This window comes from Lampris incognitus, chromosome 7 (assembly GCF_029633865.1).
Source record: "Lampris incognitus isolate fLamInc1 chromosome 7, fLamInc1.hap2, whole genome shotgun sequence".
Lineage (NCBI taxonomy): Eukaryota > Metazoa > Chordata > Actinopteri > Lampriformes > Lampridae > Lampris > Lampris incognitus.
Genome location: NC_079217.1, coordinates 65,687,939 through 65,703,482, shown reverse-complemented (window position 1 = coordinate 65,703,482; position 15,544 = coordinate 65,687,939). Strand labels below are relative to the sequence as shown.

The window sequence follows — 15,544 nt, the reverse complement described above, 5'->3', positions numbered from 1 at the left end:
GCAGGAGACAGTCTGTCCTACTGTCCTACTGACACCACTCTGGCAGCGGGTGGCAGGAGACAGTCTGTCCTACTGTCACCAGTCTGGCAGCAGGCATCAGCAGACAGTCTGTCCTACTGTCCTCCTGACACCAGTCTGGCAGCGGGCGGCAGGAGACAGTCTGTCCTCCTGACACCAGTCTGGCAGCGGGCGGCAGGAGACAGTCTGTCCTACTGTCACCAGTCCGGGTGCAGGCAGCAGGAGACGATCTGTCCTACTGTCCTACTGACACCACTCTGGCAGCGGGTGGCAGGAGACAGTCTGTCCTACTGTCCTCCTGACACCAGTCTGGCAGCGGGCGGCAGGAGACAGTCTGTCCTCCTGACACCAGTCTGGCAGCGGGCGGCAGGAGACAGTCTGTCCTACTGTCACCAGTCCGGGTGCAGGCAGCAGGAGACGATCTGTCCTACTGTCCTACTGACACCACTCTGGCAGCGGGTGGCAGGAGACAGTCTGTCCTACTGACACCAGTCTGGCAGCGGGTGGCAGGAGACAGTCTGTCCTACTGTCACCAGTCCGGGTGCAGGCGGCAGGAGACAGTCTGTCCTACTGTCACCAGTCCGGGTGCAGGCGGCAGGAGACGGTCTGTCCTACTGACACCAGTCCGGGTGCAGGCGGCAGGAGACGGTCTGTCATACTGACACCAGTCCGGGTGCAGGCGGCAGGAGACAGTCTGTCATACTGTCACCAGTCCGGGTGCAGGCGGCAGGAGACAGTCTGTCCTACTGTCACCAGTCCGGGTGCAGGCAGCAGGAGACAGTCTGTCCTACTGTCACCAGTCTGGCAGCAGGCAGCAGGAGACAGTCTGTCCTACTGTCCTCCTGACACCAGTCTGGCAGCAGGAGACAGTCTGTCCTACTGTCCTCCTGACCTCAGTCTGGCAGCAGGCAGCAGGAGACAGTCTGTCCTACTGACACCAGTCTGGCAGCAGGCAGCAGGAGACAGTCTGTCCTACTGTCCTCCTGACACCAGTCTGGCAGCAGGAGACAGTCTGTCCTACTGTCCTCCTGACCTCAGTCTGGCAGCAGGCAGCAGGAGACGGGATTCAACACCCAGGATGCCCAACACAGCCAGAGCCCCCTGTTACTGATACCGCAGTAAGAAAAGAATCATTAAAATAGGTTGTAGTAATACTTGTACTACTACTAAAAACAACAGAATAAGTGGAATAAGATGGTGGAACATAAACACTTCCTGGTGGTGCAGTGAAGAAGTGACTCAGAGAAACGAAGGAAGAGAAAACTTTTCTCCATCTGTCCATTAGTTTGCCTCAGTTTGTCTGTCAGTCAGTCAGTCTGTTGGCATGTGTGTGTGTTTGTGATGTGTGCGGGGGGGGGGCAGGGTGGGGGGGTGTCGTGACGCCCTCTACATGGCGAGGGGAGGGGCGGGGGTGGTGGTGGTTGCCGTGGTGACAGCGGGAGAGGACGGGGGGTTTTTGGGCGGGGCCAGCTCCAGCAGAGCACGGACAGTTCCCGCCACCTGGGAGAGACCTCGCTCCTCTAGGATGTGGAGAGGAAGACACAACTGACTCTGGACACACACACACACACACACACACACACACACACACACACACACACACACAAGATGACAGACAGACATATGAGATGGGGGGGTGGGGGAAAGAAAATAAACATGTCAACAGATGAATAAATCATAATGTAACCATGGCAACAGAACAGATCAAAATAATGAAAGCAGCAAAACCATGGCAACACATTAACTTAACATGGGACCAATGAGAGGAACAGAAAATAAAGATGAAATGAAGCGCTGGAGAAGGCAAGAGAGGAGGAAAAGAGAAGGAATCAGCGTATTATTAAAAAAGACCTGGACCACAGACAACATAATCACTGGTGTGTGTTTGTGTGTGTTAACTATTTGTTGGACTACGAGGTGAGGGTGGTGTTTACAGAGTCAGTCTGGATGAGCAGGATAGAAACCAAACATGTGGGTCCACAGACTTCAGCATCCCATAATGCACTTTGCACTATCAGCACATCAGCAGCCACAGACAGGTTCACTAGCATGTGCTCACCAGGGGTGTAGCACCAAATTCTGGGCCTTATACATAAGCCGTCTCTGTGGGCCCCTTTCCTCTTTTGTCTCTCATGCGTCACTTTCACATCATTGTAGCGGTGATGCTGATAAATGTGTGATACTGCGTGTTGCAGTACTAGCTAGCTAGCTAACTGCTACTGTGTTCAGGTAGTAGCAGTTAAGAGTTAGCTAGCTAGCTGCTACCTAGCTGTGGTAGTAGGAGTTAAGAGTTAGCGAGCTAGCTGCTACCTAGCTGTGGTAGTAGGAGTTAAGAGTTAGCTAGCTAGCTGCTACCTAGCTGTGGCAGTAGGAGTTAGCTAGCCACCTTTCTTTTGGAAGAAGTTACTCAACAGTTGTTTCCCCTCATTTTGCCTTCTCTCACTTTGTTCTTTTCTTTTCTGGAACCCGGGTTTTGCTTTCTTTGGGGAAGACATGACTCCGTGCTTGTGCTTGTGTCAGCAGTCACTCACGACAGGACTAGATGAGCTGCATTGAAAGATGTTCGTGAGGGGCGGACTAAACCATTTTGCACCTTTTCTAAGGGGTGAGAGGGGCCTCAGAGAGCCTCCACTATTTCCTTTACGTCGCTCAACCGATGTATTGAGCCACTTTTAACTGAAGTTATGACACTAATTAGTTAGAAATAAAATGTGCAAACCAAAACAATCTTTTGGTTCCAGGCTTCCCGAGGCCCCCCCCCTTCTGGGCCCTGGTAGGCCCCCCCCACCCCCCACTACGACGCTGCTGGTTCTCACCAAATACACGACAGAAACATCTGCATGTAGGATGGAGCATGGATTGAGGTCTACATTTAGGATGTGTGAAAGAAACACATACACCTAAAAAGCAAGGTCAAAGGTCAAGTCTTTGAGAGAACTGAATTTTATTGTTTTAAGAACTGAAAAGAGAAAATTATTTGCAGTATTTACTGCAGGAAAAGGAGTCCGTCCAAACCAGCTGTGCTCCTCCTTCACGTGTGCTGTCTGCTCCATGACAGACAGGAGGTGTGGGACTCCACATGGGCTGTCAGCGTACCGAGGCCTGGGAGGCGACTGAACTCCTACAAGGTGTCTGGAGGTGTGCTGTGCTTAACACATATTTGGCTTAACGTTCACTTCCATCAGAAAGAGAAAACTGTGGTTTGTATTGAGCGGGGCAGTTCAGTCATCTGTCAACACTGTTCCTCTTTACTAAATAAGGCACAGGACGGGGACCAGTCCAGGACTTGTGAACAACAAGATGGTTTCTGATATTAGCTGGTCAGCAGGGTTATAGCGCTCACAGCTGGCTGAAGGACACATGTGTCTCTGCACAGCAGCTCTCTGGTCTGCATGCTAGTACTGACTCTCTTCACACCTTCAGGCTTTTCTAAAGAACCTTCCGGTCAAGCCCCCAGAGTTTTCCTCTAAACATGCAGCTTTTCTTCACAGCAAAATAGTGTTTCTCAGCTGTTGCGTCCCCATCTAAAAGTAAACCAGGTGAAGTCTGGAACAGGACTAGACAGGATTATGGGTCAAGGACTGGTTGAACTTTAGGGTGTCAATCATAAGGCACAGGGGGCGGGGCTTCAATAGGCAGGAAGTAAACCTTATTAGGAAAAAACAATATGGTTGTGTCTGAATACCCATACAACGGTTGTACTACATACTATACAATACAGCTTTCTATTATACTACATTAAGATGTTTGTAGTGTGTAGTGAGAATGCAAGGACTATTTTCTCAAAATAAGTTATATGAACTGACTGGACATGATGCCAGGAGACAATGCCGACTTTGTGTGGTTACCAAACAAATGATCTCTTAATATTACAAAATCCAATTTTATCATATTTACATGAAAAACTATTGTAAATCTAATTCTTGTCTCTCCGTCATGACTGACCCTGTGACCCAGGTCTCAGCCACAAGTTTCACACGAGTCCTGACAGGAGTCCTGAACCCTAAGCTGCAAGAGTCATTTTTGGTTTGTTTGCAATAAAATATCCAAATGTACTGGCATCATTTTCTAAATTCAGAGTGTGGTTCATCAGAAGGTGTTTGTGTTGATGCAGGGTGGGGAGAAGCTCATGAGGCCATAAGGACGGGGACACCTGCAGTCAGTTGAGACTGAAGAGGTCACTTATGCCCCTTTTCCACTGCATGGTACCGGCTCAGCTCGACTCGACTCTATTCGACTCTACTGGCTTTACTTGTTGGGATGTGGTTTTGCACTGCAGATAGCGCCCCCTGACGGTGAAGCCCTGCTGGTCATTTGTGGGCGTGTTGACTAGTTGGTCCTCCCTTGTCTAGCAGCGCCCCCTCACACCAGTGTTTTATTTTCAAACAAATCAGCAAGACCAACAGTAAATGTGTGTTCCCATGAACAATATTAGTGTAACTAAGAGATTCACTGACACACTCAATGACACACACATGTTTTACATGGAGAGATGATCAACTATCATACAAGTTTCATAAGACTCACTTTGGCATTTCCTGTTATAAACACAGCTGTTCAATTTCTCTCTGACCAATCAGCGGTCAGATTTTATTTATATTTGAATAAATATAAATAAAAATTATTTATATTATTTATATTTAAATATAAATATTTGATTTATCTATTTTATTTATATTTAAATAAATATACATATTTTTTATATCTTATTGATTTTATTTATTTATCTATAGTGGTATTTTCATGTCACCTTTTAGTATGGGCTCAGCTCACTGGAACCTCGATGGAGGTGGTACCAAAAAAAGAAGAACCTGGTACCAGGTACTATCCCTAACTTTTACCCAATGGAAAACCAAAAAAGGCGAGTATAGGTTGTTACCATGGAGACAGAGGTTGTTACTATGGAGCGACAGGTTGTTACTATGGAGATGTCAGTTGTTACCATGGAGATATAGGTTGTTACTATGGACATATAAGTTGCTTGAGCCTATCCAGTTGGCATCACTTCAGCTGGTTGGCTGAGGATAGCATCATAGATTCCACCCTATAATAAACATGTTATATACCGTATAATAAACAGAGAGCAGTAAACAGCACGTACTACTGTTAGTACAGGGTAACATATATTAGTATGTAGTGTGTAGCAGGGTATTCAGTGTACTTTCAGTCTCTGGTAGTCTGGTTTACTTGACATGGAGGGCAGGTCATCTAGTAGCTTAGTTTTACATGGCAGTGAGAAAAGCTTGACAGGTGTTTATAGAGTCAGTACTGCATCATCAGCCGGGGTGCTGGAAGTAGGCGGAGCCAGCGTGGAGGAAAAAAATCCCATGTTTATATTTCATGTAATAAAATGTCTATAAATTATAACGAGTAGTTTTAATCAAAGACAAGCAAAAGTATTTATCCAAACTCAGAACGCGGATTCGAGTCTTGTCTTGTTCAGTCACACAGTGGATCCAACCTGAGTCTTCATCTATCGGATTGTCTTGCTAATTAGCCTGATGCTTACTAGACATCGCATCAAATGTCAATTCCAAATACTTTTTACAGAAGACTAAAGAAAACCTTTGTGCTTATTGTGATCAAATATTGAGAGGACACATTCACATATTTGGAGGAAGGACGTCTTCTGGTTGGACAGCTTGCAACCATCGAGTCCGCCTGAAAGGCCGCCTCTCTGTTTCCCAGTAAGTTCAATCCTGGGTTCTTACGGTTGTTTGCCGTGCAGAATGCCGCAACAGATGTTCAGTTTCTTGTATTAGTGAGTGTTTTGAATGGTTTTCTAACTCTGAAAGCATGTAGATGACCTCTTTCCCAACATTTCCCTGTGCAAACTCCACATGGTTTTCCCTCGTGGGAATGTGGTGGGAACAGTGTATGACCTTTTAGTCGATCTTCCCTCCCTTGTTGACTGTACCCTACATTATTTATCATAAAACTACATCAGAAATTATACTGAAATAAACATGCATCAACAGGGCTGCTGATAATCTTACTGGCCTGATGGGACAGGATGGAAAAGACCAGAATAAACAGAAGAGCATCTCGAGAATAAAACAGAATACACGACTCTTCAGTGGCACATTTTATCCTAAAAACTGGCTGGTGCTTGTCAACGGAAAAGTACTTCTAGTAGTTCTAATTCTCAGGAATGAGTAAAACCAGCAGGAAGGAGGTCCTGGATGCAGCATTCCCTACACATATTAGTTTAGATCTCCACTTCCTGTCTACTGTCATCTGTCACATAGCAGCACGAACCAGTTATGACTTCTATCAGGAACTTCTGGTGGCTGTGGGCCTTGCTGGTGAGGACTGGTAGAAGTCTTTAATCAGAGGACGGAGGAAGCTTATTAAAAGGGGAGGTGTTCCGAAAAAGATATGGCTTCTTCTGATCAGGCAACCCACAAGGCCACCACTCTGACAGGGAGAAGGCAGGAAATCACAGCAAGACGAATCAAAACTCCTCTTGCTGATTCTACTCTACCAGCAAATATACCAGTAGCGAGGTGTCCGGGTAGCGTAGCAGTCTATTTCGTTGCCTGCCAACACGGAGATCGCCAGTTTGAATCCCTGTGTTACCGCCGGCTTGGTCGGGCGTCCCTACAGACACAATTGGCTGTGTCTGCAGGTGGGGGGCCGGATGTGGCTATGTATCCTGGTCGCTGCACTAGTGCCTCCTCTGGTCAGTCGGGGCGCCTGTTCAGGGGGGAGGGGGAATAGAGTGATCCTCCCACGCACTACGTCCCCCTGGTGAAACTTCTCAGTCAGGTGAAAAGAAGCGGCTGGTGACTCCACATGTATGGGAGGAGGCATGTGGTAGTCTGCAGCCCTCCCCGGACCAGCAGAGGGGGTGGAGCAGCGACCGGGACGGACTGGAAAATAGTAATTGGCCAGATACAGTTGGGGAGAAAGGGGGATATATACATATATATATGTACCAGTAGGAAAGCTGGACAGACTAATCCAGTTCCATCTAGTCATATCTGGATCCATTCATTCACATCTGGTCAGACTACATAGAAGTGGCGGCAGGGAGGAGCAAGTAGCACTCTTGTGCTTTGTCATTTCAGAGGAGTGAGCCCTTTAGCATGTGGCAACAGACCCGAGTTGTGGGGATTTGAACCAGCAACTTTCTGCTCACATGGTTGTCACTCCAGTCACTGGGAACGGTTTTAATCCTGTGATGCACTGGTGTGATATTGGGGCAAACTGGTGTGGTCAACTGGTTATGGATACTGGAAGTGAAGTGTATGGTACTAGGTTACATAGCGTTTTAGCTCTTGTGTCAAAATGTCGGGGTTTCACTGGTTTATAGTAATGTTCCCACGCATAAGGCGTCTGAGAGTTGAAGGTTCATACATTATGTAGTGTAATATGTACAGACTACTGACTATCTCATGTCTTGGTACTGGCCATTTGTACTTGATGTAGGCCTGAAAGTCCCTGTACCATGTGTATCAGCAGAGTTACTGTTGTGTGTGTGTACCATGTGTATCAGTATGTAGTGTGGTACTATGTTAGCACTGTTAGCGGTACGGTTGTGTGTGTACCATGTGTATCAGTGTGTACTGTGGTACTACGTTAGTATGGACAGAACTTGTAATCGGCTGTGTAAGTGACTGTAGTTTTCTGAGTAGTTGGGTGAAGCCGATGGGGGTATTCTGCAGGCCTGTCCTGTTCAGATATGTGGTGCTAGGTGGCAGTAGATTGCACACAGCACTGACATGATTGACAGGTAGAAGAGGGCAAAGCAAGCCAACTGGGCTGGAGGGGAGGGGCCAGAAAATGAAGGAGCCATAGAAAGAAGCATGCTCACTGTCCCATAAACTCCGCCCCCTTTCCCTTCAAGCACCTCCCCCACAGAACATAAACTCTCCTGCGCGTGTGTGTGTGTGTGTGAGGAAGAAAGACAGGAAGAGATTGATGGTGATGGACAGGTACAGTAGGGAAAAACAGAGTGGTAGTAACATGATGGATGACGGGAGAGGGAGAGAGACAGGAAGTAGTTGTTAGTCACACAGAAGCAGCTCTCAGCATCCCTGTTGTAGGAAACCATCAGGAGTGGACAATGATGTCACAGGAAGTGAGGTACAATCCCATAATAGCCGGGTTAGACTACAGTAGAAATTCATCTGGAATCTGGGCTTGTCCTGGTCCTGAGACAGCCATCCTAGAGGTTCTTACTGCTACATAAATTCACGGCGTGTTTCCTGTACTTAGTTCATCAGGGGTCACAGGGAGGGAACCATGCATCCATCCATCCATTATCCAAACCGCTTATCCTGCTCTCAGGATTGTGGGGATGCTGGAGCCTATCCCAGCAGTCATTGGGCGGCAGGCGGGGAGACACCCTGGACAGGCCGCCAGCCATCACACAGGGCCGACACACACACACACACACACACACACAGACTAGGGACAATGTAGTACGGTGAGTCACCTGACCTACATGTGTTTGGACTGTGGGAGGAAACCGGAGCACCCGGAGGAAACCCACGCAGACACGGGGAGAACACGCCAACTCCAGAGGACGACCCAGGACGGCCCCCAAGGCTGGACTACCCCGGGGCTCGAACCCAGGACCTTCTTGCTGTGAGGCGACCGCGCTAACCACTGCGCCACCGTGCCGCCGGGAACGACACATGTCAGATCAAAAATAAACCCAAACCAAACCAACCAGGCTTGTAAGATGTTTTTGATAAAGAGCAGCGCGTGTTCCCATCGGTTAGCGAGAGGGACCAGGTCTCTGAAGCCGTCCCACTGGAAGACGTTTCCACTTGGTAGATCAGACATCCTGTCTCAGACCCCTCATAACTTTCATCGTATCACACTATAAGAACCACTGACGTACCCATCTTCATGATCTGCCAGAACGCTCGGCTCGGCACGACCCCACTAACCACGCCTGCTTGGGGACCATCCCACGGCTCACCATGGGCTCTAACGACAACACTGTCCACTCCTGACGTTTCCTCTGAGGGTCCAGCACAGAGACGTTGGTCCACCCTGGATCCCATGCTGGTTACTAAACTCAGCCCATCTTTCTGTGTTTGTGTCTGTTTACCTGTGGGACTCCGATTCGGCGACAGGCCTCCAGAAAGTTCTCTACGTTGCGTCGACATTTAGCCATGGTGAGTTTGGGCTAGAAGGAAAATAAGACAATGGACACACTGGTGTGACTAGTCTGATACTGGCTAAATTTGTTTCACACTGGACAGACTGGTTTGCTCTTTTCCATGAAAAACAAAAGTATTTCATCGCTGTGCTGGTAATTATTCATAAAATAAACACTTTCATATTCTGTGCGAGTACTTATCCAGTCTTCTAAACTCTGTCCTCCAGTCACACTGCAGACTAAACTTCAGCCTACCTACCAAACAGCCTCGACTTCCCACAATTCCTAGAGGGCCTACTCACCACAGCGGGGGAGGGCACATGGATGCTGGGTACTGAGCGTGGCCGCACGTGATTGGCCAGATGGCAGAGCACCACGCCGTCCGTCAAGGCTGCTCCCAGGTCGCTAGGTAACGAGACCTTTAGCCGAGCCTCAATGTTCTTCAGACAGACGGCCAAACAGAGACAGACAGACAGGCAGACAAGCGGGCAGGCAGACAGACAGACACACAGACAGACAGAAAGGTATTATTCATGGCGACAGTATGATGGGATGGAAGATTTTCCAGCAGGATTGGATAGTCTCTCTCCACTCATCTGTTCCATCCTCTTCTTAATGAACCAGCCTCCACACTGCCGTCTGCACCTTTTCTCTGTATTAACTCAATAATGACACTTTCATGTCTGGTTTGTTCCCCCTCCCCCCTGAACAGGCGCTCTGACTGACCAGAGGAGGCGCTAGTGCAGCAACCAGGACACATACCCACATCTGGCTCCCCACCCGCAGACACAGCCAATGGTGTCTGTAAGGACGCCCGACCAAGCTGGCGGTAACACGGGGATTCGATCCGGCGATTCCCGTGTTGGTAGGCAACGGAATAGACCGCCACGCTACCCGGACACCCTGGTATGTAGAACTTTTAAAAGACATGTTTACATTTAAATAAATGTACCTATACAAGTAGTTATGTCTCTCGTTGTGTTGGTTTACCCTCTTAGGGACATGATGTACCAAAATATATTCGAATGGGTTCGAACCCATGTGTTTTTTTTAGAAGGAATAATCAAACGTCATTTCTGGCCAATTTTGACAGCCCTACATAGCAGCCAGATACATTACAATACAAATGACAACAGATAAGAATAAATAATAAAAAATTAAAGTTTCAAGTGTTCTCATAAAGACAAGTCAGTCCACGAGTAGTTCAAGGTCAGCAGGCCTGGCAAAGGCAGATGAACTGTAAAGTCTGACAGCACCCGGCAGGAATGACCTCCTATATCGCTCCTTAAATCAGCAGGGTTGAATGAGTCTCTTGCTAAAGATGCTCTTTAGCTTGGCTAACATGTTGTGTAGTGGGTGGGAGGCGTTGCCCAGGGTTGCCAGCAGTTTAGCCAGCATTCTGTCCTCCACCACTGACAGATCCAGCCATCTTCATGAGTTCATGCAGTCTACTGGCGTCCTTGGCTTTGATACCTTCGCCCCAGCACACCACAGCACAGAAGATGGTGCTCACAACAACAGGAGAATATATGAAGCATCTTATTGCATACATTGGAGGCCCCGAGTCTTCTCGGGAAATAAAGCCGGCTCACGCCCTTCTTGTAGATGACCTCGGTGTTGGTGGACCATTCCAGCTTGCCATCTAGTTGAATGCCCAAGTACTTGTAGGACTTGATGAGCTCCACGTCACTCCCACTGATGCAGACTGGAGAAGGTGGGGCCTTCTTCTTCCTGAAATCCACCAGGATCTCCTTGGCCACGTTCAGCTGCAAGTGGTTTTCCCCGCACCATTTCACAAAGCGGTCCACCAGGCCCCTGTACAGCTCCTCCTGGCCACCATCCACACACCCCAAAATGGCAGAGTCCTCTGGGACTTTCTGCAGATGACAGGATTCGGAGTTGTACTTGAAGTCCAACATGTAGACAGTGAACAGGAAGAGCAAGAGCACAGCCCCCTGGGGGCCCTGATATTACTCACCAGAAGCACAGACACACAGCTGTGTAGCCTCACAAACTGTGGTCTGCCCATCAGGTAGTCCTCGATCCATTAGACCATGTGGGCATCCACCTGCATGTCCGCTAGTTTATCCTTCAACAGTCTAGACTGGATAGTATTGGAGGCGCTGGAAAATCCCAAGAACATGATCAGCACCATACTATCTGGTCTGTCCAGGGAGGAGTAGGCCATCTGTAGCAGGTATATTGTTACATCATCCACACCTACATGTGGCTGATACGCAAACTGTAGGGGGTCTTAATGATGAGCACATCAGTGGTCTGAGGTATGCTAGAACCAATCTCTCCATGGTGTTCATTATGTAAGAGGTTAGTGCTCTTGGCCTGTAGTCATTCAGGACTGTGGGATGCTCTTTCTTAGGCACTGGCACCAGGCATGACATTTTCTATAGCACAAGAACTCTCTTAAGGTGCAGATGTTTAAAAGTTGCTGGAGTACTCCACATAGTTGGTCAGTACACACCTTCAACATCTGGGGGCTAATGTCGTTCGGTCCAGTAGCCTTACCCTGGTGAAGTCTCTCCAGCTCTTTCTTCACCTGGTTGGCTGTGATGTATAGTCCAGCTAGGGGAGAGGGGATGTGGAAGGGTCTGTAGTGGGTGTTATTGGGAGGGAGGGGTGTGTGTGAATGAAACCTGGGGACTCCACACATGAGTCAAACCTGTTGAAAAATTGGTTCAGCTCATTTGCCCACTCTAAATTCCCCTCAGCAGCAACTCCAACCCTCCTCTAGAAGCTGGTGATCTCTCTCGTCTCACTCCAGAAATCCCTAGCCTTATTCCTCTGCAGCTTTTCCTCCAGTTTCCTTCTGTAGGAGTCCTTTAGTCTCTGTTTTAGTTCCTTTTGGAAATGTCTGAGCTCCGTCTGGCCCCTTTCTCTTCTTTTCATTAGGTAGGGCCTTCAGGTCACTGGTAACCCAGGGTTTGTTGTTTGGGTAGCAGTCAACTTCTTTTGTGGAGTCGTCCAGATGAACTGATTCAACTTTCCAGGATTTCCTTACCTGGATTATTGAGCATGCATCAAGACATCCTTTTGTGGGGACGGACTTGTCAATGCAGAAGCCAATGTATGCAGGGGCATAGTCTGTTACGCCATCAAAGTCCTCAACATGTGGTTCATACAGGGCACCACGCACTTCTCCACGGCCTCGTGAGACCATTAAGTCAATGTCCTCACTGTCACCGGTTAATATGTCTGTTTTCTTTGTCCTGCTTACTTAGTGATCCATTGTGTCCGCACATAGCCGTGAATGATCCAAGGGGATTAAACATGTAACACTTCATTTACATCTCAGTTAAAGTGACTTTCATCGGGACCATGCCAACATCAAGCTGTCTGACCAGTGACTTTAATTCACTGTTTCAAAACACTCTCTGTATTCCTTTCCTTAGTGGCCAAACCCTTCCTGGTACATCTAGGGAATTACTGACCTTACGGAGCTGATCCACCAGCTCTGCATCCTCCCCATGCAGGATCCGAGGAGTCCCACAACCCACCTCCTCTGTGGTAGGAGGAGATGCTACTCCACCATCTCCTAGAGGTCAGACAAACAGACAGAGAGACAGAGAGAGTGAGGGATCATTATCAGACAGCAAGCTCTATGTCAACACTCAATCTGGCAGAGTTAAAGGTCATGACCCCTCACTACAGGTTATAGGTCATTAAGCAACAGACATTAAGGACATTTCAGTTTTTACGTTCTGATGGTGAAACTTTGCCTCCAGGATCTAAACACGGAGTTTCAACAGCAGCTGTGTTCAAGAGCAGAAGAATAAGGAACTCAAAACATGACGAGCAACATTTGAAGGTTTTGCTGTGGGATGACTTTGCTGTCGTCGTCCTCAGTAATGGTTTAAGTATGGTAAAAGAAAATCTTAAATATAGAGATATGGAGTCCTACCTCTCCTCTTCTCTTCCTTCTGACTGAGGCGGTACAAAAAGCTCTCAGGCCTCTGATTGGCTGCTCGGCAGGAGGCCACACCCCCAGATGTGGGGTAGGAAGGGGATTGGTTGGCTGGGGGAGATTTTAAAGTCAAGAGAACAATAATGATAAATGTCATTTTTACTGTAAATATTTACAGTATACTCATGAGACATGTTCACATCTTATTGTGCATTTTCATACACTGATCAGGCTCATAAAGAGGATTTTTACTTCGACACAACGCCGTGTTCCGATGCTTTATTTGCAAAGACACCAGTGTTCAGAAGCTTGGGTACACCTATCCATCCATCCACTATCCGAACCGCTTATCCTGCTCTCAGGGTCGCGGGGATGCTGGAGCCTATCCCAGCAGTCACTGGGCAGCAGGCGGGGAGGCACCCTGGACAGGCCGCCAGGCCATCACACAGGGCCCACACACACACACACATTCATTCATACCTAGGGACAATTTAGTACAGCTGAGTCACCTGACCTACATGTCTTTGAACTGTGGGAGGAAACCGGAGCACCCGGAGGAAACCCACGCAGACACAGGGAGAACATGCAAACTCCACACAGAGGACGACCTGGGACAACCCCCAAGGTTGGACTACCCCGGGGCTTGAACCCAGAACCTTCTTGCTGTGAGGCGACCGCGCTAACCACTGCACCACCGTGCCGCCCCCGGGTATACCTAATGAAACCATATTTTCATGACTACCTGTGCTTTAACGAGTAACCAAATCCTAGATCATTTTGGTGAGTTTGCTGGCATCTCCAGGTTAAAAAGCATGGAAAGGTTAAAAACTTGGCAGGCAGGTCTTGGTACTCGGTGGTGTAAGCATAGCAGGATGAACGCAACTGCAGCCAACAACATTAATAATAATGGGTCTGTTGGATTTATCAGCACTGACAGAGCGAGCCAGCAATAGCAACTGTTCATAGTACCGTCAATGCTGGTTCTTTGGCACACCTACATCCATCAGATCCATTATCAATGTTATTATTCCCATCTGTGTTTATCCTGCTATGCTAACATCACAGAGTACCAAGACCAGCCTGCCAGGTTTTTAACCTGGAAATGTCAGCAAACTCACTAAAATGGTCTGGTCTGTAGTTACTCTTTAAGCTGTATAAAAAGGTCAGTAAACAGTTCACATTTAAATATATGTGTTGCTTACATAAGTACAAGGAATCACAAGTCAGGCGCAATAAAAATGTCCACTTTGAAACCACAATGGATGTCTTGTAAATGTCAATACAATGGTTGCCCAAAACTACGGGGGGAGAAACCCCCCCACCACCACCAAAAAAACAGATATATGAATACCCAAGCTGGTAATAAGTTTAGAGCTATTTCAAACGTCCACCAAAGGGAAAGGAAATAGAAGTGTTATTTTCAAAACAAGCAGGTGGTGTAGGCTGACACCTTCCCCATCACTTAGCACCCAGAACAGATATTCAGTTTCAACCATCTGTACTGGCTGGGACTTTGGTTTTCTTTCCAAACCTACGACTTCCTGAGTCTACCTGCTGGTCGATGTGTGTGTGTGTGTCTGTGCATGTGTTTGGTACGGTCATCTGTCAGCTCACACAACAACCACTGTGTCTGGAGAGTTCTAACAGGTACCAGCTCCTGCAGCAAGATGTGAAATTCTTTTCTGTCCCATCTTTCTCTCTGTTCTCTCTCCTGCTGTCGGGCAGACTGGCTGCCTGTCCGAGCCCATACAGAGGCCGGCTGGTCTGCAGACCTATCACTTCCTGTCAATGTGCTGTAGACTAACCCGGCCTCTGTTCAGTAAACTCTCCAAACACGTGACTGGTTCCATTGGTCTTACCTGTGGGGGACAGGGTGGTCCTCTCCTCCCCCTGTTCAACAGAAGACAGAGAAGACAGAATTAAAGACCAGCTCACACGTGATTGGGAGGAGAAAGGGAGTCTGGGAGAAACAGAGTCAGAGTGAAAAGACAGCAGGTTCCTCTTCATCTCCCTGCGAACTGAAAAGGAACTGAAGGCAGACCTGACAGCAATATTTAACACTGGAACCACCAAGACGGCCATTATGGCCGTTTTGGATTTTCAAAGTTTCATAACTTTGTGGAAAAAAAAAACACAGACCTGCCGCTCCATGAATGCTCATAAAACTACATATATTTACATTAAAATGAGTTTTAGATCAATCGCACAAAAAAAAGTTATGCCGTTACAGACGCACCACGACTACCACCGAGGCCTTGCAGTGTTTACAGGCGTTGGACAGCGGCCATTTTAAATTGTTTAGAAAATAGTATTAAAGTTGTTAAAATGTTAATGTTGGTGTGAGTTAGTTTCATAACAGACATACCAACATATGTAATGCATTAATATCTCAGTTGTGTATTTATCTTGATGCAATATAGTTTAAAAACTGGCAGTCATGGTGACCGCCCATGGAAGTCTTAGGTAGGAGTGAAATCCCGGTCGTTCAGTGT

General features: G+C 47.7%; 1 protein-coding gene across 2 annotated transcripts in view; it reads right to left on the bottom strand.

Annotated features, from left to right (window-relative positions):
• Positions 1-379: 379 nt before the first annotated feature.
• lrch3 (leucine-rich repeats and calponin homology (CH) domain containing 3) overlaps positions 380-15,544 on the bottom strand; it is a 58,862-nt gene continuing 43,697 nt past the window's right edge. For both annotated transcript variants that reach the window (XM_056283252.1, XM_056283253.1), the window contains 6 exons: positions 14,912-14,942; positions 13,050-13,163; positions 12,580-12,683; positions 9,436-9,573; positions 9,083-9,160; positions 380-1,569 (listed from right to left, as the gene is read on the bottom strand). In XM_056283252.1, the coding sequence (XP_056139227.1) occupies positions 1,405-1,569; positions 9,083-9,160; positions 9,436-9,573; positions 12,580-12,683; positions 13,050-13,163; positions 14,912-14,942 (630 nt within the window). In that variant the 3' untranslated portion in view covers positions 380-1,404. The remainder of the gene's footprint in view (positions 1,570-9,082; positions 9,161-9,435; positions 9,574-12,579; positions 12,684-13,049; positions 13,164-14,911; positions 14,943-15,544) is intronic.